Genomic DNA, 23,659 nt, shown 5'->3' on the forward strand with positions numbered 1-23,659 from the left:
ACTGGAGTAAATTAAAGTCTTATAATTTAATCAATTGGTTCAGGGGTAGGAGGTGATGATGTCTATTGACTATAGTCCCCATGCTCACCTCTGCAACTGCTGTGTGAAGGGTTATACCTCTTTTTTCAGCCTATAGTTTAGACCTATAATAGAGCACTCATTTGACATGTTTTACTCTCAGTAAAGGCTACTGGTAGGTAAAACAACAACCACTGGATACCTCTGATTTAAAACAGAAATAGTAGTGTTTCAGGACACACACAGGGGGCCAGAAAGGCTTTTCGGGGTCAAGTTTTTAACCATGACGTAAACACAGCCACGTTGTCCAGTAACTATGCATCTTCAGAGACTTCCTGAATAAATAAGTGTTTAACAAAAAACGAAATAAGTATCACAGTAAGTGCCCTACTGTTATTTATTGAGTTCTACTGACATGTGCAGAAAGAATCAGAGGCTCAGATTTTAGTTACGCATTCCAGTAGAATAACTTTCATGCCTCATTAAGTAACAGCTCATTACAGAAATTGTAGAAAACATCATATGGGTAGCCTTTTTCTGGTTGTATACATGCAGTATGAGAAAGATTTTACTGTTCTAACCCTTGTGTCACAAGTTCTTTCATGACATCACAGAAAAACAAATCCTATACATGTTTTTACAGTCTAGAAATAAAATGAAGTGCTCAAATCTAGCAGAGGGTTTAACTGTTTTTTGGCTTGTGCAAACCGGCCTACGAACCCTCTTTTCCTTTGTAAAAACATACACAAAGACAAACAGAGTTGCTGAAATGGTGCTTTTGGATTACCTCTGCAAAAATGTAAGGCAGACACCTTCCAGATGAATCTTTGCAGGTGATAAAAAGAGTCACCTATGCAGGAGTTGCTACAAATATGACTGACAGGAAACTCATAACAATGGACTATTTCTAACCCTCAGCAACCCACAGTAATGTTGTTCATAAAACTGCATCCATGGTAAATAAGAGGGAGAAGCTACAGGCATTAAAATCTTGAAGGAATTATATATCTATTGCCTTGGACGGGGCAGTGTGAAGAATGCAGGCAGGCTTACTGTCCACTAACAGAAACTGATACAAAAAAAAAAATGTTCTTACAGATTTGCAGCTTTGACATAATTTGTCACCAAAATTGTACAAAATGTGAGTACAACAAAAAAAAAACTTAAGGCCCAGGTGAGGATCTTGGTATTGCCTCCTTCCACACACTGCATGCTTTTCTATAATGATTCAGTCAAATCCACAGCAGAGAGAAAACTACAGTTTTAGGACCTGTAATTGCTCCTCCTTGTCATTATTTCGGTGTCAGGGTCATAGAAAACCATTTTGCACAGGCAACACATTTCTGACTAACCTTGTCAACACGATTTTACAACAGATTCTATTAGTTTTGAGTACCTATTCCTGCTGAAAGTAATTCTTCCTTATGGTACGAATCAAATTCGTCTCTTTAGCTTAAAAGAGTGCAAACATGAGCTTTGCACTAAATCAAACATAAAAGGGAGAGGAATTTCCCTTTTTAATAAATATTTAATTCATTCTTATTGATTATAAAATTAAAAGTGTATGGTGAGGATTACATCCCCCCTTGTTATCCCCTGCATGTAAAAGGTAGTCACAGTATACTGCAGATTTTGCCCATTGCTGATACTGATAAATTGATGCTTAGGCCTAGTCCACGCTGACACGGGTATTTGTGAAAACAGGGTTTTTTTCTCCATCATTTCAAAAAAAATAAAGGTATAATAATGCATCTCTTGAAAAAAGGCAACAAAAGCTACAGTGTTTTTCCTGAGAGCAGAGAGTCTGATCCAGGATCATTGGTCAGATCATAGTACCAATGTTTTTACTGCAGGACCTGGTCTCAAATCAGCACCCTTGTTTAAGGATACACTGAATACAGAATTATAGCTGGTTCCTTGTCAGTTAAACCTCTGGCTCCTTTGGTCAAAAAGCCTCATATAAAAAAAATTAAAACACACAACATAAACAATCAAACATGCAACATTAAAACTTACTGTAAAACAAGCCAAGAATTGTTCTTTGCATTCTTTTCCTCATTGCTACAGAGTACCTGATGCATGGTCAGTCATAATTTCCTCACAGTTTAAACAAGACTCAATGAAGCCAGAAACTTTGTTTGATAGAATTAAAATGCATTTGCTGGGAATAAGTTGCAATGCGCTTCTTAACATCTACTCACCAGTTTGTACAGAAGTCCAAATCATTAAACAACTACTCTGGAGGACGACTGTGTAGTTAAAACTGTTGCCCAAGACTTAAATGATGGTGAAACAGTCTGTTGATGGATCTACAGAACACAATGAACGGTTTCTGTCTCACAAGGAGAGGAAAAACTAGGCATTCCATGTTAGAAAATGGAGCTTTCGTAGTTGTCACATGAAAGCTTTGCTCTTCTTCTGTGTCTTAAAGTTTTAATTTTTTTCCACTGATGACATTTCTTAAATTACAGTATTGGTGTTGAATGGGTTTAATGAGCTTCATCACACAAAGTATTTCAGTCACATTTTTTCATTCCAAGCATTTACACCCTAATCTTTTTGCTTTTAACTCCAGATCTGAAAGTAAGTAGGGAGCTGCAGGTACAAAACGTGGTCATCCTCAGCTCCCAGTCATATGTGGACTTGAAAAAAAACAAAAAAACCTGCCTACAAAGAGGTGTGAAAAACGGACCGGTCTAAGATGCATGGCATGCAGTTGTGATATGTATTTATGTTGTTGTTGCTTTAAAAGAGGTTCCATTAATCCAGTGCCTGTTTCTTTCATCTCTTTGCTCCTCCTGCTGCACCTCATTTACTTCTGCTCCTCGATTTCTCGTTTGACTTCCGCTACATAATTGTGATCTTTCCCATGAGCCACCTCCATGATGGCAACTGCCTGAAGACAGAAAAAAAAAAGTAAAATTTAAATTATGATTTAAAGACACCATATTCCATTCCATTACATTACATGTAATGACCAAATTGCAAATGTATGATGTGGTTTGCTCATAACAAATTTGTACAGCGTAGGAGATGGCAATCTGTCGTGCTCGCTGTTCTGTGGTTTGAGCCACACAAGCAACTGACTCACCTTGGAACTCAAACTTCTGACTGCAGATGCCTTTTACAGCTCACTTATCCTGTGCTACATTTTCTTTGGAGCCCACATTATTTTCTACCTTTACTTTGCCACCTATTATAGTGCATAGTTTCTGTCTCCCCCATAAGTCTCCCCCAGGAATTCGAAAGTAATGACAACAACACTGTCGGCGCGTCTACATGATAAAGTCTTCCGTAATCGTGCCCCCACCCTTCCTCCACACAGTTGCAAATAGCCAAGAAGGACAAAGTATTAAAAAACCTGATGGACTCTTCAGAAGAGGTAATTATCTTTACTGCTGCTTCTGCGCGGGAAAGTCACCTGACGACACAATCTTCTGAACATACATAGCCATACTGAGAAATATAGAGAGAGTTGTGTGGAGCTGATACTCTTAATTAGCTTTGTAGAAACTCATTTGGCAATGGCTTAACTGTAACGGATGTTCAATAATATCAAAAAGTTACGCACTAAAGCTTTAATATACCAACTGGCCAAACGTCTGTAAACTTACCTTCTTCAGCGCTTTGACTCCCTGTGTCTTCTTTTCAAGCCCCAAATACAGACGTCCCAGTTTCAGATACATAGACGCCACATTCAGAGAGTAAGCTGGGTAGTGAACACTGTACAGAGAATATAATTCATACATCAAGCTAAGCAGTGAATGCGAGAGAAAACAAGATATCATTTAGAATCAATGCTACAATGGGTTTTGTTATATCAAGCTGGGAGAGAACAACAATAAAATATAGGGTAGATGTGGTTGAGTGTAGGGCTGCACAATTAATTGCAATTTTATCGAAATTGCAATATGGACTAGTGCAATATCCAAATCGCAGAGGGGCACAATATTTGTTAAAAGGCAAAACATGTGTCAAACCATTCTGAATTAAGTATTGTGGTGCTGCAGAGACGTCCCGTCCTACAAATCGTATCCTACAGAAAACATCTTTGTTTGGAGCAGATCTTTGCAAAAATCACACTATAAATCATTAATTTTTTAAAGATTTAATATTAGTCAATGAAAATGCGAATAATGATAGAAACGTGATCATTCCCTTCAATATCGTGAATCACATTGCAATTGTAATATCAGTCAAAAATAATCACAATTAGATATTTTCCTCATATTGTGCAGCCCTAGTTGAGTGGTGTGTTCAACGTGGGAACATATTTAATGGAACACAATATGTATTGAAGTGTTTATATTGTAGGTTGGACAAATGACACTTCAATTAAGTAACTACAACTTTTTTAGAGCTGCAAAGTTAAAGATGATTAAAGACTCTAATAGTAATTAAAATCCCTATTCTTGGGGCAGCCTTTAGCTCACCCAGTAAGAGCGTGCACCCCATGTGGGCTGAGTCCTTTGCAGCGGCTCAAATCCGACCTGCAGCCCTTTGTTGCGTGTCATCCCCTCTCTTTCTCTCCCCTTTTCCTTTCTTCACGTTAAAAATCACGTTACACTGGGTGATTTTTTTTAGTTCTTTATAATCTGCCTCTGTACTGGGATTGTCTGACAATAGCGCTCCTGGTACAACTGATTTATTTAATTTGGATTACCATGTACTGTAACTGCATTACTGCCCCCCTGCAGATCAACCTACCTGTATGGTTGTATGATCTTCTCTCCGTAGCTCATAGCTCCGTCCCAGTCCTGCATGTAGAGACAGACACCCATGGCCTGATACATCATGTGCAACATGTAGACGTTGGTGTCTGCAAATATAGCTCCCATTTTCTCCTGGCTAAGCTCACACATCTCCAGCAGCTCACTGGGGGGTGCCAGAGAGTCAAGGAATAATGACACAACCAACTTTAGAGAAATAAGAGGAGACCGGGAAGTGAAAGGTTGTCCTTGATCAAGAAAGAAAAGAAAAACTGACAGACAGAGGGAAAAGACTTAAGGTCAGTGAAAATGGAAACAAAAGAGTAAAAAAATAAATGTGGGGGAGAGAAATACAGGTTTAAACAGAGGAAGAGGATATTCTTGTAGTGTTTGGCTCTCCTGAATTCCTCGATGACATTCTTGGCGTAACGGACCATGGATCGGATTTCCTCTGGCTCTGGTGGAGAACTTAGCTTCCTGATCTCCATTTTGCTTGTCCTAGTGGGATGGACATAAGACATAGGGAAAACATATTCCTATCAAGACCCTTAAAGGAAATCATTGAAAAGAACAATAAATTAAGCGTTTTTTGAATCAAAAAGCGTTCCACCTTGCACAGCTCTGGCCAAATATATAGCATATTTTGATCTGCAAATACTGTGGGTGTACACGCACCCCCACACACACACACACACACCCCCACACACACACCCCACACACACACACACACACACACACACACACACACACACACACAACACACACCACACACACACAAAAACACACACACACACACACACACACACCCCACACAAACCCCAAAACACACAACACACACACACACACACAAACACCCCACAACACAGGGATTATGGGAAACACCATACTAAAAACTGTGTCTGACCCCCTTTGCCTTCAAAACAAAACGTAATTCTTTCGCCTTCAAAACTCCCTTTAAATTCTACATGGCTTTTGATTCAGCAAGGTGCAAAAAGCATTCTTTGAAAATGTTTGGGCCCCTATTGATAGGATAGTCTTGCAGATGAGGAGATTTGTGGGATGCCATCCATGGCACGAAGCTCCCGTTCCACCAATCCCAAAGATTGCTCTATTGCAGGGGTCTTCAACGCTTTCCAGGCCCAAAGGGCCCCCAAACGATGGCGAGATGGAGTGGGGACCCCCCTAATTTTATATATTGTTAAATTGTGTATATCAAACTGGTCCTATAGTGCAATGTGTGCATTGAGACTGAAAGACATCTTCTGCCTCCATTTGTGTTTACTTTCAGTGTGTTGAATTCATGTTAATGTGTATTTAAAGACATTTCAATTAGTGGAAAAAATTGCAGGGGGGGGGGGAAATTATAAAAAAAAGTCTAATCAACCAAAAACTTTCGCGGGCCCTCATGCAGTACCTCCCCTAGGGGTCGCGGACCCCCCGTTGAAGACCCCTGCTCTATTGGGTTGAGATCTGACTGTGGGGGCCATTTTGTACAGTGAACTCATTGTCATGTTCAAGAAACCAATTTGAAATGATCAAGCTTTGTGAGATGGTGCATTATCCTGCTGGAAGTAGCCATCAGAGGATGGGTACATGGTGGCCATAAAGGGATGGACATGGTCAGAAACAATGCTCAGGTAGGCCGTGGCATTTAAACGATGCCCAATTGGCAGTGTGCCAAGAAAACATCCCCACACCATTACCCCACCACCAGCCTGCACAGTGGTAACAAAGGCATGAGGATCCATGTTTCATTCGTTTACGCCAAAATTCTGACTCTACCATCTGAGTGTCTCAACAGAAGTCAAGACTCATCAGACCAGGCAACATTTTTCCAGTCTTCAACGTCCAATTTTGGTGAGCTCTTGCAATTGTGGCTTTTTTCCTATTTGTAGTGGAGATGAGTGGTACCGGGGGGGGGTCTTCTGCTGTTGTAGCCCGTCCGCCTCAAGGTTGTGCGTGTTGTGGCTTCACAAATGCTTTGGTGCATACCTCGGTTGTAAGAGTGGTTATTTCAGTAAAAGTTGCTCTTCTATCAGCTGAATCAAGCGGCCCATTCTCCTCTGACTCTAGCATCAAAAAGGGCATTTCGCCCACAGGACTGCCACATACTGGATTTTTTTTCCCCTTTTTCACACCATTTTTTTGTAAAACCTAGAAATGGTTGTGGTGAAAATCCAGAAACTGAGCCGATTGTGAAATACTGGGGACCGGCCCGTTGGAAACCAAAAACCCAAATGCCACGCTCAAAATTTCTTAAATCACCTTCTTTCCCATTTGACATTCAGTTTGGAGTTCAGGAGATTGTTCTTGCCGGACCCACCCCTAAATGCATTTGAAGCAACTGCCCTGTATTGGTTGATGAGATAATTGCATTAATGAGGAAATTGAACAGGTGTTGTAAATCCTTAAGGTTTATTGTATACAAAACACACACAAACACACACACAACACACACAACACACACACAAATAATATACACATATAACATACATATATATATATATTTATACATATATACATATATATTATAACTATATATACACATATATATATATACCACATAATATATATACACACACACATATAATTTTTACACACACACATATATATAACACATATATATACATATACACATATATTTTTACACACACCATATATATACACACACCATATATATAGATATATAATATATATATATTATATATATATATATATATATATATTAATACTACACACATACATATATACATACATATATAACACACATATAATATATACACATAATATATATATACATACATATATATAGACATTTGCAGCTAAAAATAGTCATTTACACATTAGCAATGTATAGAGTGTATTTCTTCAAAGTTGGGGGGGAATAGTTTAAATTTATTTCATTGAAAAGTACAGTGCTTTTCCTTCAAAAATAAGGACTTTCAAGGTGACCCCAAACTTTGAACAGTAGGTATATACATACAATACATAACACAACATACATATATTACATACATACATACATACATACATATATATATATATATTATATACACACATGCAATAACATATATATGAAAATTGACATTATTTACATTATATATTTATTAGTATGTAGAATGGAATTGGGACACAGCTACCCAGTTTGCTTGCCAGTGTTTGAGACACAGTTTCAAATGCAGTAACACACACAACAGAAACATGGCTTTTGTTGCTGGCTAAGTTAGAACACTAAGGAGGCCTGAATCTGCGCTATTTCTCCAACAGACAGCTTAGACTGATGCAGATGAGGAGCTTTCTAGTATATTCCTCAAATGCACTGTACAAAAAGGTAACCTACATTCTATATATTGAAGAAGTTATTTGGAAAAAATTAAATATGTTTGAGCTCTAGAGAGACAAGTCAACGGTACCTTAGACGTGGTGGTGCACTCAGTACACTGGCATGTGAAGAAGTAGGAATCTAACAACCTCTCTTTCCTGTCCTCTGTTGGATAGAGCAGGTCTATGTAGCTGTTAAATATCTATGGAGAGAGCGGAGGAGATGACAAGAAAATATAAAATTGCTGTACCTGAGAAGCATCTCTATTGCTAGATGAGTCCATGGTTTACTTACCTCATCGCCAGGGTTTATCTCTTGGACAGCTCTGACCTCAGCCACTGTGCCTTTATAGGTCACTATGACATTAGGACTACAGCTGTGATTCATCAGTGCTACACTAAAAGGAAGAAAAGGAAGGAGGAGAAGCACAAAAGTGTTTAATTGTGAAAAAAGAGAATTGTGATAAATGCATTACATTAAGAACAAATATGATTGGGATTACATGATAATGTATGAACTATATGCTAAAATGATAAAATAATAAAAACTAAAATAATTAAGTGAGTCAGAAGCAGCTGAGATATACAAAGCAGTGGAGGAAGGGCACTGAAGTAGAGACTGAGAATGAATGTAAGGAGACAGACGCAGAATAGAAGGAAGAACAGCTAAAAATTATCATTTGATTTAATTTGTAACATGTTGTACTTTCTTTTCCAATGTAACTGAACAGTGAAAAGCACTGATGAAAGGATGGACTGGTGAACATTGATGATGTGTTGACATGAGCCCCTTTTACCCATGCACTTCAAGAAAATTGTAACTGAGAACGGTAATGTCTGAATCAGTTGGATCGGACATCAAATGGACTTTACCATGCCAGTTTCCTAGTACAAAGACTGTAATCCCAGATTGCGCCCATGGGTGAATAGAGAAGCTCCCTGTGCAAGAGTATTCACGGCAAGCAAGTAGGCGTGTTGATGACATTTCTTTATGCGGCACGCAAAACAGGAAAAAAACAAAAAAAGAGGGTGAAGAAGAAGGGGGATTTAGACAATTTACTGTCGATAAGGGCCGACATTGAAATGATCAGACAGATTCAAGGAACAGCAAGAATCTTGGTTGTTTATGACCAAAGTACAATATATGTCCTGCTTCCTGCACGCTCTACCCAGGCCCAGCCCTCGCCTTAACCAAGTAAGAACGTGTTTGACACAGAGAATCTCCTATTGTGGAGTACATGTGTAAAAGGGAAACTCCGGTCGGCATTAGACTACTTACTCGGGAAAAACAGCTGATCCCAGATGTGAGAGCTCCTCATCTTCTATAGTGAAACCATTACAGTTAACCTGGAGACACAGAAAAACAGAAGGAGAGCCAGCGTAAGAAGGAAAGAAAGGAAGACACATAGAGACAGGTGGAGACAGCAGGGTGACTGATATAATAATTTTACGAGCCGAATGTATAACAAACACTACTACTTTCTTCTGGTAGTTTTAAACATAGACTGTCTAAAATAGGTTTTAAAGTGATTCCAATTGCTGCAATGCTCTCCCTTCTCTTCATTGAGGCCTCCATGTCTACAGGCTTGTGGTGATTTTTTGTCTTTGTCAATGTCTTTCATAAAGCAAATAACATATCTTTCCAACGTGACAATTCCCGTTGATGTGTACGGTTTCCGACTGGGAACCCAGAAATTCCAACAGTCCATGTAAAACTGAATACAAGAGTCCGTGCCCCTAGCCTGGCCTCATGGCGGTACCAAAAGTCAGAAGAAAGCAGCTGAGTCCTATTTGATTACGACTGTGTCAGATAAAAGCAAGTGCCTTGCAGTGGAAGGTGGTCAAATATGTGAATAGTTTATTACAGGGAAACATCCCACAGATTTGAGGGTAGCCTACATTTGAAAAATGAACACAAGGAGGCTAACCTAGCTTATCTTAACAAGGAGAAAGCCAAGCCCCCTTTTGCCGATACAGAAGCTAACCCCGGTAACTCTACAGGCATGGATGTATGGATACGTAGGGCCAGCAGCACGACGGAGACAACAGCAGGACAGAGAACACTACAGGAGGGCTTTCACAGGCGACCAGATAGCTGGTTAGTAAATACGCAGGAACACCAAAAGCGGGAGGGAACGTGGGTTAATATGTGGATAAATACTGGGATGTCTGCACAACTGTGTGAGTCGATTGACTTCATAAAGTAAGCCACTTTACTCAAACCCAAGTTCAAAACACCTGCTGATGTATGTCTTTTTTAGTCTGTTGGCTGTTTGGGGTTTTCTCCTGGAACCCATCAAACACATTCTGCACTCACTGCTGTGTTTTCTGTTGACTGTTTACATATCTATGCTCATCATCATATGTACATTGTATGTACTGGTGTTATTGTTGAATACATATTTCTAAAATTGTATGATGTTTTTGTTGAGTTATTATTACACAATACTTTTTCCTGACCTTTTCGAATCCCCCAACAAATAACTCATATTACAAAAAAGACTAAACTGATAAAAACTAAACTAAAACTAACCATTTTCACCAGTTTAAGAGGTCTCTTCATAATTATTTGCATGCAAGCTGCAACGGTTTTCCTCATACTTGATATTAATAATTGATACTTATACATGATTTTTATTTATTTTTATTTATTTGTTTGTATGTGTGTATGTATATGTACACGTACAGTATTTATGTATGTGTGTACATATGTATATATGAACATGTGTGTGTAAGTATATGTGTGTGTGTGTGTGTATGTATGTATGTATATTATTTATTTATTTTTACTCAACTGTCTATATTAATAACCTTAACTTTTTATTGTCTAATATTTATTGGTCGGAATGGGGAGGATGTGTGTGATTTTGGTGTGACAGAGAGCTTCTGTTTTTGTTTCTCAGTATGTGTGTATGTTTGTGATGTATTTCTTTTATGTCCCCTCGAGTTGTTTTGTTAACTGTTTTGTCTACTTGTGAATGTACCGTATTTTTTTGCCTTTAAGGACCCCCTCAAAAACGAGATGTCACATCTCAAGGGGTTATTCCTAATAAAGAATTTCCTTACATTTTTTGAAAATTTGAAAACAAAAAGTTAAAACGAAATAAAAATAAAAACTAATAATAAATGTGCAATACACAGGTGCTGGAACATCACCACCACTGACTAGGAGAAGGAAATCCGGTAGAGGAGATTAAATGTAGCTGTAAGATAAGAAGCCAAAGAGGCTGCTGGTGTAGCTTGGAGAGAAAGGGGACAGCAGCACTGACAGACGGATCAAATTAAAGAGCTGACCGCTGGAGAGTTAAAACAGACAGGAGCAGTGGGTGTATGTGTGATACAGATCCTGGTTTCACGTCAGCATTTGCTTGAGTGTGTATCTGCTAATAAGCAAAGGACAACTTGCGATGATGCCAGTGGATGAGAATGAAAAAAGGTGAATACAATCATTAAGCATGTATGAGTAGGGTGTGCTATATATTTGCACACCACGTGTCCAAATCTTTTGTGCGTGTATTACATAGCATGTCCTTCTACAAACCTCTCTTAACCAATCATATGACAGTATCAAAACACACACCCAACCCAAGATCCTTATTTCAAGGACCTGGTGTTATTAACTGTTACCTGTGCAAATAGCTCAGTGAGAGCCTGTTTGTCAGGAAGGTCACCGATGTGTCTGGAGTAGAAGTGGTGCAGCGCTGCTATGTCTGTCTGGTTCATCTCGTCCTTCTCACTGTCCATCTTATCTAAATCTAGAAAAGGCAAAGAAACACAGACAGAAAAAAGAGACAATAAAGACGGACAGAATGGAAAGAACAAAGACATAAAGGGACAGACAATGAGAGAAAGAAAGGGTTTGGCTGGTTGGGATGAACACTGGAGCCTAACTGGACCACTAGCTGGACTTAAGACATTTAGGGCTCTTAAGTGTTTGAGGCAGTGCTTTCATTTTAGAGAAAAGGCAGAACTAAAGGGGAAATGAGGAACAGCCAGGTAAAAAAATTGCACATGGGTATCTGATAAAGACAAAAAGGGGCAAACCAAAAATAAATGATGAATATTTATTCATTCAGAATTATATCACTATGTTTTTGTTGTTGTTCCATAGAAGAACCACTTAGTGTTAGTAGGTGTAGAGTATATCAGTGCAATACCATGTGTCATTCGCACGCACACATGAACGGCAACAGCTGGCCACTGATTTTCTTTGTGTGCATGAGAAGACAGGTGGTAAGGTTAATGCTGTGAGAATCCTCTGATGACACATCTGAGCTTCCAACAACAGCTCAAACTAAATGATAATACTAAAGGAACAGAGAAAACTGTGGGCACTTACATAGAACACAGTCTTGTTTTTGTGTGTTTTTGATGAATACACTCTTAATCAATGCTGTATGTTAATGGTATAGATCCTAATCTTAAAGTAGACAGTTTTTTCCCTTGCAATAGTGTTTGGAGTTAGCACGTAAGAGCTTCTCAGTACAATCAGTGCCTCCCAGAGAAGAGGGCTGAGTACTTTGCCCAAGGGCACGGTGAAATTACAGCACCCAGAATCTTGGGATTTAAATCCCAGAGCTCTGCAGACTTGGTGTGAATAAAAAGAGACAGAACCAAGACTGGAGGCTACAACAGAGCATATTAATAGACACGCTGATACAACTGCAGAGACACAGAAAAATACACACACAGTAACTAAAACTGCACACAAATTTAACTTAACATACACGCTCATGTATGCACATGCACACATACACACACACGCATGCACGCATACAAACACCTACTCACGGGATTCAAACTCTCTGAGCAGTAGCAGCCTTTCTGAAGGGGTGCGCTCTGTTGTGACTCTCTGTAACATGAGTTATTTTAGTCAAAAAAAGCAAAGTTATGGAATACATAAAATACAAAATGAACAAATTCTGTGTGGCTCGGTTGGCTCAGTGGGTAGAGCAGACACACATATACTTTGAGGATTATGCCTCGACACAGGTCTGGGTCCAAGGTTTGAATCCGATCTGTGACGATTTCCTGCATATCTTCCCCTTCTCACCTAGCTGTCCTATCAAATAAAAAGGCAGAAAAGCCCAAAAAATAATCTTACAAAAACCCAAATAATAATTAAAAAAAAACGACTTTCTCAAAGTTTGCTTATATAGTAACTCCTCTCTTGGGACACACGGACAACTCTATTTAGCACCCTAACCTTTTACAGTTAAAGACTTTACGGTCAATTAAGAAGTCATAAAGACACTAACAATACAACAGCTGCTGAGCACAAATGCTGAGCTGAACTGCTGAGCCGTCATTCAGGACCTTCCAAGGCACCAACAAATGAATTTAAACACAGAGGCAAAATTACAACAAGAAGTTTGCATTGTAAGAGTATTGTTTGCTCTTAAGTGTTTTTGTCAGCGCACAATGTGACCAAAGCTGATGTCACTCTGAACAACTCACCTTTCTGAACATGACACTCCTCTGACAATACTTATGCAAAAGGATACAAATGAAAATGAGTCTTTGCATTGCTGCTTATTATCAGGCCAGCCACCTATATTATTTGACCCTTTATCTTCTTTATGGGTTGTTTAAAAAGTTTTAAAATGTGTGTTGATTTTTTGGTCACATTGTCACACGGTTACTTCTAGCCATCAGCTTTCAAATACCGGCTGGTCATTTTAAGTTTTCCTAATACTTGTGGTGAGAATCACGTTTTACTAATAACCTATTACTGCCTGCTCCATTCCCTTTAGCAGTGCCAGAGTGAGACAGCCACAGAAGCACAAAGCATGCACAGTGTACCTGAATAAACTGCAGCCATTATTCATGTTGACCACTCAGTTAAATAAAATATTGATATTATGCGGTCCACACTGGATAATTGTAATTTAAAACTATATTGTTCTGATTTTATTTAGTCTTAGATTTCAGTGTCAGAAGCGTTACTAACAGGTACCTAACAGATTAAAGGTTAAAAATGTTTGATTATAAATTGAAAAAGATAATGTCTCATTTCACATCTATCTTCTTGCTCTTTGCTTGCTTTTCATTGGCGTTTTATTTAAAAACAGCTCCTGGATTATTATCTATGTTGTTTCTCCAAATAAAAGAGAACCTCTCTGAATGTTGAAACATTTCTACTCCTAATTACCGTACCTGTTTCACGATGATTCGAGCCACCAGTCTGACAGTCTCTGATGGACACCAGTTTTCCCCATAGGCATTCATAGCTACACACTCCAGCTTATGCATGGGCCAATCGCCTCTCTACACACACACACACACACACCACACACACACACACACACACACACACACACACACAACACACACACCACACACACACACACCACACACACACACACACACACACACACACACACACACACACAGTTAGTAACCCTTCATTATTAAATCACATCACAGAGTACCTGCTCTTTATGGAAAGCGCAATGAGATAACTGTTGTTGTGATTTAAATTGAAATTGAATTGAATATTAAAGCAAGCAATCCCATTCAACAGTGCAATAGATGAGAGAGAGACAACGAGCAAGAATGTGAGAAAAAAAGAAAGAATTATATACCCACAATGGACGATAAAGAGTGTTATTACAAAGCAAATCATCCATAAATTATTGGTCAAGGTACTTAGTCTGTTGCTCTCTTTCTCTCACACAAAAAAAAGAACTCCTCAGCTTTACTGCAGTGCACGGAGTGTGTTTTGTGCCATGAAACTAAAACTAGTCAAAAAGGCAGAGGGTGGACAGGTCGAATTGTCATAGCAACAGCAAAGTTACCGTGTGCTCTCCCTCTTTTGCTGTGTGCTGCCTGCACGGAGCTCTGCTAGATCAGTTTTCAATATGTGGTCCAAGAACAATAACTTTGAATGAAAATACTCAACTTTTGGCACCACATGTATCCACACACACGAAGGACTCAAACTTAAAACATTACTCTTAGCTCTGTTCGGCGTCAAATGTTTTCATGATCAGTTCTTTTACTGAAACTGGAAAATGGCACAAACAGAAACTACAAGCCCTCTGTGAAAAAGGTTCAGAAAGCTCTCTTACCTGACAGTCAACATTGCAGTAGTAAGCCTGCTTACACTTGCCACACTTAAAAAGGTCTTCTCTCCTGTAAAGACATAAAGACATAAACACATTATTCCACAACAGCGGCTGAGATAAATGGACTGATTTTGTCAGCAGCAGGATTTCTGTAATAACATACTGTGCACCTTCATCTGAAGAAACATCTGTATGTGATGCTTTTCAGCTGGCTGAAGTGGGATAACATTTTTATTGACATATGTATGAAATCTTAACATACAAAGGTATACAATACAAACAATAACTTCAATATAAGTGGGAGAATTTTATCCTCCGCATATAACTACACGTGTGAGGTGTACATAGTGCAAGTAGTGTAAAATCAAATGCAATTTAGTTATATTTTGAATTTTGTTATATTCGTTGTTAAACAGATGGTGAATGAGGCAGTCTTGCAGGTTTGCTACTGATGTGACAAAAGGTGAGACGCAGAGATCCCAACACAATCTCAAACACCAACAAAAAAGTTAATTAACGGTGGTTTAAAAAACAATAACTGAAAACTGCTCCACACAGTATGCACTAGAATAACCCCCCCCCCATGCACACATGCACCTCTGGGCTCCTCCTCTCTTGGGACACATGGACAACTATATTTAGCATCCTAACCTTTTACTGCTCTATAAACCTTAATGGCAACTGGGGTAGGACACATGCGTGTATGAATTCCACGCTAAAAAGTCTCAGAGAGTCAAAGTGCGTCAGGACAAGTAGGTTTTTGAAACAGTATGCCTACACGCCTACACGCCTACACACACACACACACACACACACACACACACACCTAAACGTGTTAATACTCTATGCATGTTGTAGGCCCCCCTTTCTAACCACTCCACATCTTACACGCCACTGGAGCAGGAAACTATCAACAAACGACTCAAATGTGCAACTGATTAATGAGTAAACAATAAACCATAAAAGTAACAAAGACATTGACAGACTTATCCCGAAGACTGTAGGTTTTTCTTTCTATTGCCTTGCTAATCGGTGCATAAAAGCATGTGTAGAATTTGTAGGGAGGATAAACAGAGGCTGCCTTTGAGGAACAGTATGTACTCTCACACTAGAGAAAAGGTTGAAAAACAGTGCAGTGCTCCTTAAGGTGATCATTTTACCTGTGATTATACTGTATGTATTCACGACTGTGTGCTTGTATACTAATAGACTCTTTAAATCGGGCTCTTTTTTTTTTTTTTAACATGTTGGCTTTAAAACCACCAGAACGGAGGTTGTACGTGAATGTAGTTTAGACTCTCCTGGCTCTGCAGTGCTCCAAACAAATGCTGCAGTGTCAGTCAGGTGAGCTGCATACCGCACTGACCCGTTTCATTCTGCAGCAGCTAGGTAGGTTTCCAGAGGTTCACAAGCTAACCTAGCTAGGAAACGGGATTAGCAATCGTTCAACTGGACACACCACTTGCTTTGTTCTGTTTTAAGTTAGGCTAAATAAAATAAAATAAATGAAAAAACACCAGCCTGGAGCTAACTGTCAGAGAGGTGTTTTCCCAGCTGTTTCGGAGAAGCAAGGTGTTACCTGGAGAAGCAGTGCTCACAATGCGCTCCCCTCTCATTCACTGTCAACACGTATGAGTAGGCAGGGCAGGCGAACACCAGCTCCCCCTCCGTGAAGTGCCTCAGCGCCCGCAGGCCTCTGCCGCTGCCCGGGCTCAGGAACCTCTCCATGCCCTCTATACCTTCGTTCTTCATGGTTTGTAGTTTGTTTTGGGTTCTTCGGCAAGATACCACCGACCACCACCGGTGTCTGCTGGGTGCTTTAATCAGGGAGCTTCTGCCCTGAGTGAGCCTCGTCTTCTTCTCGGGTTCTCTGTGTCTGATGTAACTCTCATCGCCCCCTGCTGGAAAGGCGAAAACAGACTGGGAACTACTGGTTAATAACAGTTAAGTAAGCTAACGCACTGATGGACGTTGTAATAAACAGATGTATCGTAGATGTCTGACCTGATATAAAAAAGCAATTGTTTATCATTAATTAGATAATATGTTATTTTACTAATAGTTACAGATAATTTACTGGGTACATATGGAATTGTACCAATTTAATTTAATTTTTACCAATTTGCCCATAGTTTTGGAATGAGATGTTCAACAATGACATATGGTGATGTCCAGTGATGTAGTGGAGGCTAAACGCACGTAAACGCCGTTTATGCACCTCTCAAAATTCGGAAATGGCGTTTACCCACCTCCAAAGTGCGTTTACCCACCTCTGAATAGCCTATTGTCCCAAAGCCATTCTAAATTAAGCTTATGTCGTTTTAGTTTCATATTGTTCATTATTAGTTTCATAGGTTGTTAAACCTTAAACGAAGTCCATCATATTGCGCTGCATTAGCCTACTGTCAGTGTTGACTAATCTCTTGCGGTGTTTGGGTCAGTGAGCCCCCAGCGTTGCCTTCCAGGCAGCGCTACCTGTAATGTACTAGGATTGGGCAATGGTTGGGTGCCTTGAAGTCCCGGTCGCAGCGCTGCCTGGAAGTCAAAGTTGAGGGCTTAAAACATCAAGCAGGAAGCGGCAGACTAAAGTCAAAGATTCGTCAGTCATGTCATACTATCCTACATGTAGTTAATGATGAATGGGTTTGAAAATGGTAAACATGTGACTTTATGTCAGATTGTTGTGTCTTGCAAAATGTGTGTGAAGCATTAAATATGTGTAGACTTTTGGGGACTTGAGAAGAGGTTTTGCTCTGTGTGTCAGTTTAAATAATTGTTCTATGCATGTCATTTTATTGTGTTAGCAATTGGAAAAAACTGTATTCACCAACTATTTTGTTAATCAATTAGTTGGTTTGAGTAATTTTTGTTAGAACAAAGTAAAAAGGTCTTTGATTCCAGCTTGTTATATGTGAATATTTTGCACATATTTTTGTTGTCTCTGTTTTGTCATTTAGTAACTTTATAGATTTCAACCATATAATTCCTTCTAGAGTCTTTTTAACAAGAACTTTGATTAATGTATGAACTGAATACTGATTGTGCGACCTATGAGGGAACAACCAGTGATAAATTGCCTGTAGCAATGTCATCAGGGTGCACCGGTAGGCCGTGGCCCCCCTTATCGGTGATCGCGTCGTGGTCCACCTGATCGCAGAATTTATAGTTTACCCACCTCTTTTTTTACCACTACACCTCTGGTGATGTCAACATACTTTCCTTGAGGAATCTCAAAATAACAAAATGATTCAGTACAGAATCATGGCTACCCCTTTAGTTGATAGAAAATACAATTTGGGACTAAACATGGAATGACCTCAAGTATTTGTCTAATACACATTGCATTTTATGCATCACTACATAAACTATATTGCCTTTTCCCCAGTAATGTATCTCTGCCAGAGGAAATATAACCCATCTGCATGGTTTTGAAATTTGGGGCTTAGCTGAAATTAACAGGCCGTTTGTACGTGTGTATTGTGTGGTTACTAGGACCAAAACATGTTGCTAATTAATTAAAAGTTCTACCAGTATTTTTATAGTGTTGCCCAAATTGCTGCCTTATTGCACAGCATATGGTTGGTTGGAGGTCCGGCTGCCATTCACTCAATATAAGATCCAAAGAACATTTGACAGATGGATGGAAAAAGACCCTTCTTCAAATATTAAAGGAGCTCCATTATCCATCCTTGAACAATGGAGGTTTTAGCAGATATAGTGGTCCAGCTCCACAGTATAACAGTGAAAACTGAAACAGACCAACAGAAACATCAATATAATCTGAGTATGTTGGTGCTAAAGTATCTATTGTGAGCTTGCACCACCAACCACTGAAGCGGACCAAAATACTCAACACCATTTAGTTTATATATAAATGCATTTATTTAAGTTAATAATTTTCTCCTTATTCATTCAAAGTTGAATTTCTGCAGTATCTATAAAACAGGGGACAGTTAGAAGCGCTGTACAGTCTGACAACAAACCTAGGAACCGCGGCTGAGTACACTGTGTATATATGTACATACTGTACACACACTGATGTCGGTATATACAAAAATATACACTTTTACATGTGACCCCTCGTGCCATATCACCCACCACCGACATTCAATGAAGCCCCAATCCTTTTAGAAAACACATTATCACAACATCACTTCATTGATTAGTTTCACCTTTTATCTGTCATTACTGGTTGATTGACTTTTACAGTATTTTGTCTTATGTGCATGTTCACACTCACTGTTACTGTCACTCAGGAGCTTAAGCAGTCCTGAGCTGCATGTCTCAGCAGGGATTTTCACATATCAGAGGAGGCTCTTCTTCTGTTAATCCTAAATGGGGATTTGAGGCGAGGGATTTGAGGTGGTCTGAAGGTGGAAGGCATCCCTCCTGTTTGGACAAATCATGACATAACTCTGCTCAGTTTGTGGGGAAAGCTGAGAGAACACAAAGCTTGACCTTTACACCTCACGTTAAACTCCATCCAATAAAGCTGTTGACTGTTTCCCTTCAAAACACGGTGAGTATAAATAAAGTCCTACTGGCTCAGTGGGGTAGACGCTCTTGTTCACTGACTGCTGTTCAGTTATACGCCCCTTTTTATTGCTAATAAAGATGCCTGTCTGCTAAATTGACAATATTCTCCCTTTCTTTGATTGGTGTTTTAAGCTAAAACATACAGACACAGTTGGTTCTGCCTCAACACATGTTTTGCAGACACAATTAAAGACATCATATAAGCAAAGTGCCAATTTTGTTTCCTGTATCTATTATAAGACTGACACCAGATCAGCAGCTAAGCGATGTCCTAGCCCGGGCGTGTCCTGCAGGTCTAACCAAGACTGGGAAGAAAAATGATACACACAACATATACAATCAGCAAATGTGTAACGAGTTATCTGCAACACATTCTGGATTTCCAAAGACTCCCCCCCCCCCCTTCTCATTCTTCTTCATACAGTGAAAACGGGGTGGAAAACGTTGGCACATTGTGCTAAAGATGTAAACATTTAATCATCCAATCAAAATGAGGCGCTGGACTTCTTAATTATTACAGTCATTTCCTCCGGGTAAAACATAAAAAAATTAAATAGCAAGTTTTCCATCTTCACAAGAGTAAGACTGGTTTAAAAAGAAATCTCTAAACAGCATATCTGAACCGTTGTTGCAGACAGCGTTGCCACGGTCACTCAGGTGTGTGCCTTTAGGTTCCCGTGCCCATTTAGTCTGTACTGCCTGGCCTTTTAAGTAGGGCTGAATCAAAAATGTAATAAGAGACAAAGACAAAGAAAATGTGATTAAGAAAAATGTCTAAAACTCTCCACTGGTGCATTGTGCATTAGAAGTTTACTACCTTGAGTCCCTTTTTCTTTCTTGTTCTGGTTCTGTACTTGTTACCCACAAGAAGTGTGACAATAGAGGGCGCCATACACCACAAAAAACATCACGTTCTCACTGAAAAAGTCAAGGGCCAGATACTTTGAAAATGAAAACCACCAGCTTTTATGTTTTCATCTAACTAAACAATAAGGAACATATAAGGATCTAAATTTGATGACAAATGATCTACTTAAGGAAGTTTGATATGAAAGAGATGTAAAGGAATAAATAATAAAAAATGATTGAACCTGCACCCAACTTATCTCAGACCTTCCCTATGAATTATGAAGTTTAGGCTGTTTGATCTACAACAACACGTGTGTGACTGCAGTACTTTCGGTTGGATCTTTACAGTCTATGGTTTGGATGAACAATGTACAACTTAAATTCAATCTACCTAAAACCTTAAAATCAGAATTGGGCCTTTCGAGTCTGGTCACCATGAGAACTAGGCTCACCCTGGGGTCTGCAGAGCCTCACAGCACAATGCAGCGACCTATCAAGTCACAGGATAAGCTTTCCAACCAGCTGCAGTGTCAGCTGACCTTTTCAACTCCCCTCACTCTGCTTACAGTCGTATGAGTGTATAAGACAAGGCAAACATCAGGTACAAGGAAAAATGGCATAAAACAAACAGACATGGAACAAGGGATGGAAAAGTATTAGACAACGCAGCACACTGTCCAGCTGTCTTTGTCCGCTTCGGTAACACAGTAGAACAAAGAAATCAACATTTGAAAGTAAAGATGTGAAATGAGAGAGGAGGAGACATATTCAGACCATGAGAGAAGATTTGACATTAAAGAACACTAGAGGCTGCAACTTCTTTCTAGAAGAAATTAGGAAATATGTGATTTTTAAAGGCCATTTCTGTTCTTCATCTGTTGAAAGATGTTTTGTGTTAATGTAGTTGCCTTGAAGCTGCCAAGTAATGAGTCGCTCCAAATTCAATTTCCCCAAACTGTGCCATCATTACTCATCAGTGACTAACAGTAGAAAGGATCACAGCAGTTAAGATGAACCCATGTTGAAGCCCAGGAGCGACTAATGTTGCAAAGATGCACAGCAGGCATCAGGTAATGAAGTAGCAAACAGATACATGTACTATAAATAGTATCAGTGACTAATAAGTGGCACAATCCTGTTTGGTGACACCAACACCTTGCTCCACAGAATAAAGTAGCTCGCCAAAATAAACAAGCATTGTTTTCATCAGTAATCTTTATCATCAAAGACTTGTGCAATCAGTAAAATATGCTCACGTCTTGCAGAAACCAAGTGAGGACAAACAGTAAAACCTTGTTTGTTGCAGTTTCAACCTATTGAACAGATGGCCGATCGAACAGGAACAATGAAGAAAAAAGCTGGGCAACCCTGTGAGAGCTGGTTGGTGATACATGCAGCTAGACGGAGCTTTTCAAAACACATGTGCACATGCACATTTCATACAGTTGAAAACTAGTTTCTCTTGCATGACATCTGTTCCCAGACTGGAATAAGCAAGGTTTTACTTTTACCTCTGATGTCAGGTCTGGAATGTTAGCCACATATGAGCGCTGCTGTTTCCTTCTATTGCTGTGCAAGAGCAGGCAGGTGTGTGTGTTGAAAGTACAGAAACAAACATCTCAGTCATGTCATGTGTGGGTATCGCGGGGTGGTGGTACTATACTGTAAATGTCACTGGTATGCTTTTGCAGGCAACAACTTATCTCTAGAGAAAAAGCTGCAATATTAAATCCAGTTTGGATGTAATTATTAGACAGTAACCTTCCTACAATGGCAATATTAGACATTGGCAAAGAAAATCATCTGTGCAGGAAAAGATGTATAAACTGAGCCGGTCCACAGGGAGCAGTTAGAGAGCAGCGAGAGTATGTGAAGAAAACCCTTTTTCAAAACGCTCAAAAACACAAAAACATCCATTCAAAATTTGGTTCCATTTTTTTTGACAAAAGTAAACAAAATAAAAGACTGTTAAGAGATTTCTTTAGAGACATAATGGTGTAGAAGTGAAGATGCTGTGGCAGCCAGTGCTACAGCCTGATGACAAACAGTAAATCCTGAGGGGTGGCTTGAAGACACTTCCTGGTTTCAGGAATTGCACCTCCGGCCAAACCAAACCGTTGTCAGGCCCCATCCAAAGCAGAGAAGCTTCTCCCTGAACACCCTCCCCCTCCCCAAAACACAATCTGAAGGGAAAACTGTGTAGAAATCAAAATCCTTTGCCTCCCTTTTCTCTGTTGATCCTGTGAACAAATGAGAGGAAGCGTTAGGAAAAGCTCAAGAAATTGAGTTCATTTCCTCCCTTCAAATCACTCTAAACCCAAACCTCACTGAAACCACAACCTATAGCCTGCGTCTGCCGTGACAGGCTCGGTATAGTGTGGTGAAACAAAGAGAGAGAGCACCGTAGAGGAGCAACAACACCAAAGTCCCATTCTTTCAACAACGAAAAAAAGCTCCTGCAAAACCTCCATGGAGAGACAGAGTTGACAGCAAGAAATTAAAAATATTAATAAGTAAATAAAATAATTACAAAGTAAAACAAGTTCTACCTCACCAGCATTAAAGAAAGTAAATGCCTCTGGAACCATCAATGAAAAAACACTGAGGTATGTCGATTGGATAGAAAGCTTTTAGCCTCATGATCATCACTGTCACCATCCATCCACCAGATACAGTCAAGTTTACGGGTTTACTCCATTGTGGTCTGCAAGCCCCTCTCCCAGTAGGTGTTGCTCTTTCTTATTTTGGGAGGGGTAAGTGTGGGGGAGAGGTGTATAGACGTGACTGGCTGCACCGCTCAGGAGGAGCAAGAGGGATCCATTTATCCATCAAGTTTGTCTTTCTCCTCGAGTCTATTTCCATCTCGTTGGATATGTCTCAGAGTCTGTTGGTGTCCCTATCCGATATCCAGCTCTTCCCAGGGCCTGTAGCGCCCACTATGATTGCAAATTGAGGGTGAACTTCCACTGTTGGTTGAGGGTCAGGCTGCAGACCTCCACAGTGAGTCCGCCCATCCTGGCACTGTGGCTGTCCAGACAGAGGTTACTGCCAACGTGACGAAGCTTGGAGTTGGATTCAATCTGCTCCCATTTCTGGTGAGACACAAAAATGGCATGACATAAATCTAATGTTGAAGTATAGAAATGTTACAAATGTGCA

General features: G+C 39.7%; 2 protein-coding genes across 2 annotated transcripts in view; both read right to left on the minus strand.

Annotated features, from left to right (window-relative positions):
- Positions 1-397: 397 nt before the first annotated feature.
- smyd2a (SET and MYND domain containing 2a) lies at positions 398-16,986 on the minus strand. Its single transcript, XM_032516762.1, has 12 exons — positions 16,695-16,986; positions 15,119-15,182; positions 14,205-14,315; positions 12,840-12,900; positions 11,676-11,803; positions 9,328-9,395; positions 8,344-8,446; positions 8,136-8,251; positions 5,107-5,225; positions 4,726-4,900; positions 3,633-3,741; positions 398-2,914 (listed from the first exon to the last, which is right to left on the minus strand). Exons 1-12 carry the CDS (start codon positions 16,865-16,867, stop codon positions 2,831-2,833), a joined length of 1,311 nt encoding a protein of 436 aa, XP_032372653.1. The 5' UTR covers positions 16,868-16,986; the 3' UTR covers positions 398-2,830.
- A 1,994-nt stretch (positions 16,987-18,980) lies between these two features.
- galnt2 (UDP-N-acetyl-alpha-D-galactosamine:polypeptide N-acetylgalactosaminyltransferase 2) overlaps positions 18,981-23,659 on the minus strand; it is a 58,569-nt gene continuing 53,890 nt past the window's right edge. The window contains exon 17 of the mRNA XM_032516636.1: positions 18,981-23,592. Within this exon, the coding sequence (XP_032372527.1) occupies positions 23,437-23,592 (156 nt within the window). The 3' untranslated portion in view covers positions 18,981-23,436. The remainder of the gene's footprint in view (positions 23,593-23,659) is intronic.

Source organism: Etheostoma spectabile, chromosome 1, assembly GCF_008692095.1.
Source record: "Etheostoma spectabile isolate EspeVRDwgs_2016 chromosome 1, UIUC_Espe_1.0, whole genome shotgun sequence".
Lineage (NCBI taxonomy): Eukaryota > Metazoa > Chordata > Actinopteri > Perciformes > Percidae > Etheostoma > Etheostoma spectabile.

What these genes read in the sequence shown, in the direction of transcription:
- smyd2a (XM_032516762.1), bottom strand. Translation starts at nt 16,867, where the DNA reads ATGAAGAACGAAGGTATAGAGGGCATGGAGAGGTTCCTGAGCCCGGGC. An exon ending in ACTGCAATGTTGACTGTCAG is followed by an intron (nt 14,316 to 15,118) that starts GTAAGAGAGCTT and finishes GTGTGTGTGTAG; the next exon opens with AGAGGCGATTGGCCCATGCA. An exon ending in AGATAAACCCTGGCGATGAG is followed by an intron (nt 8,252 to 8,343) that starts GTAAGTAAACCA and finishes CTCTCTCCATAG; the next exon opens with ATATTTAACAGCTACATAGA.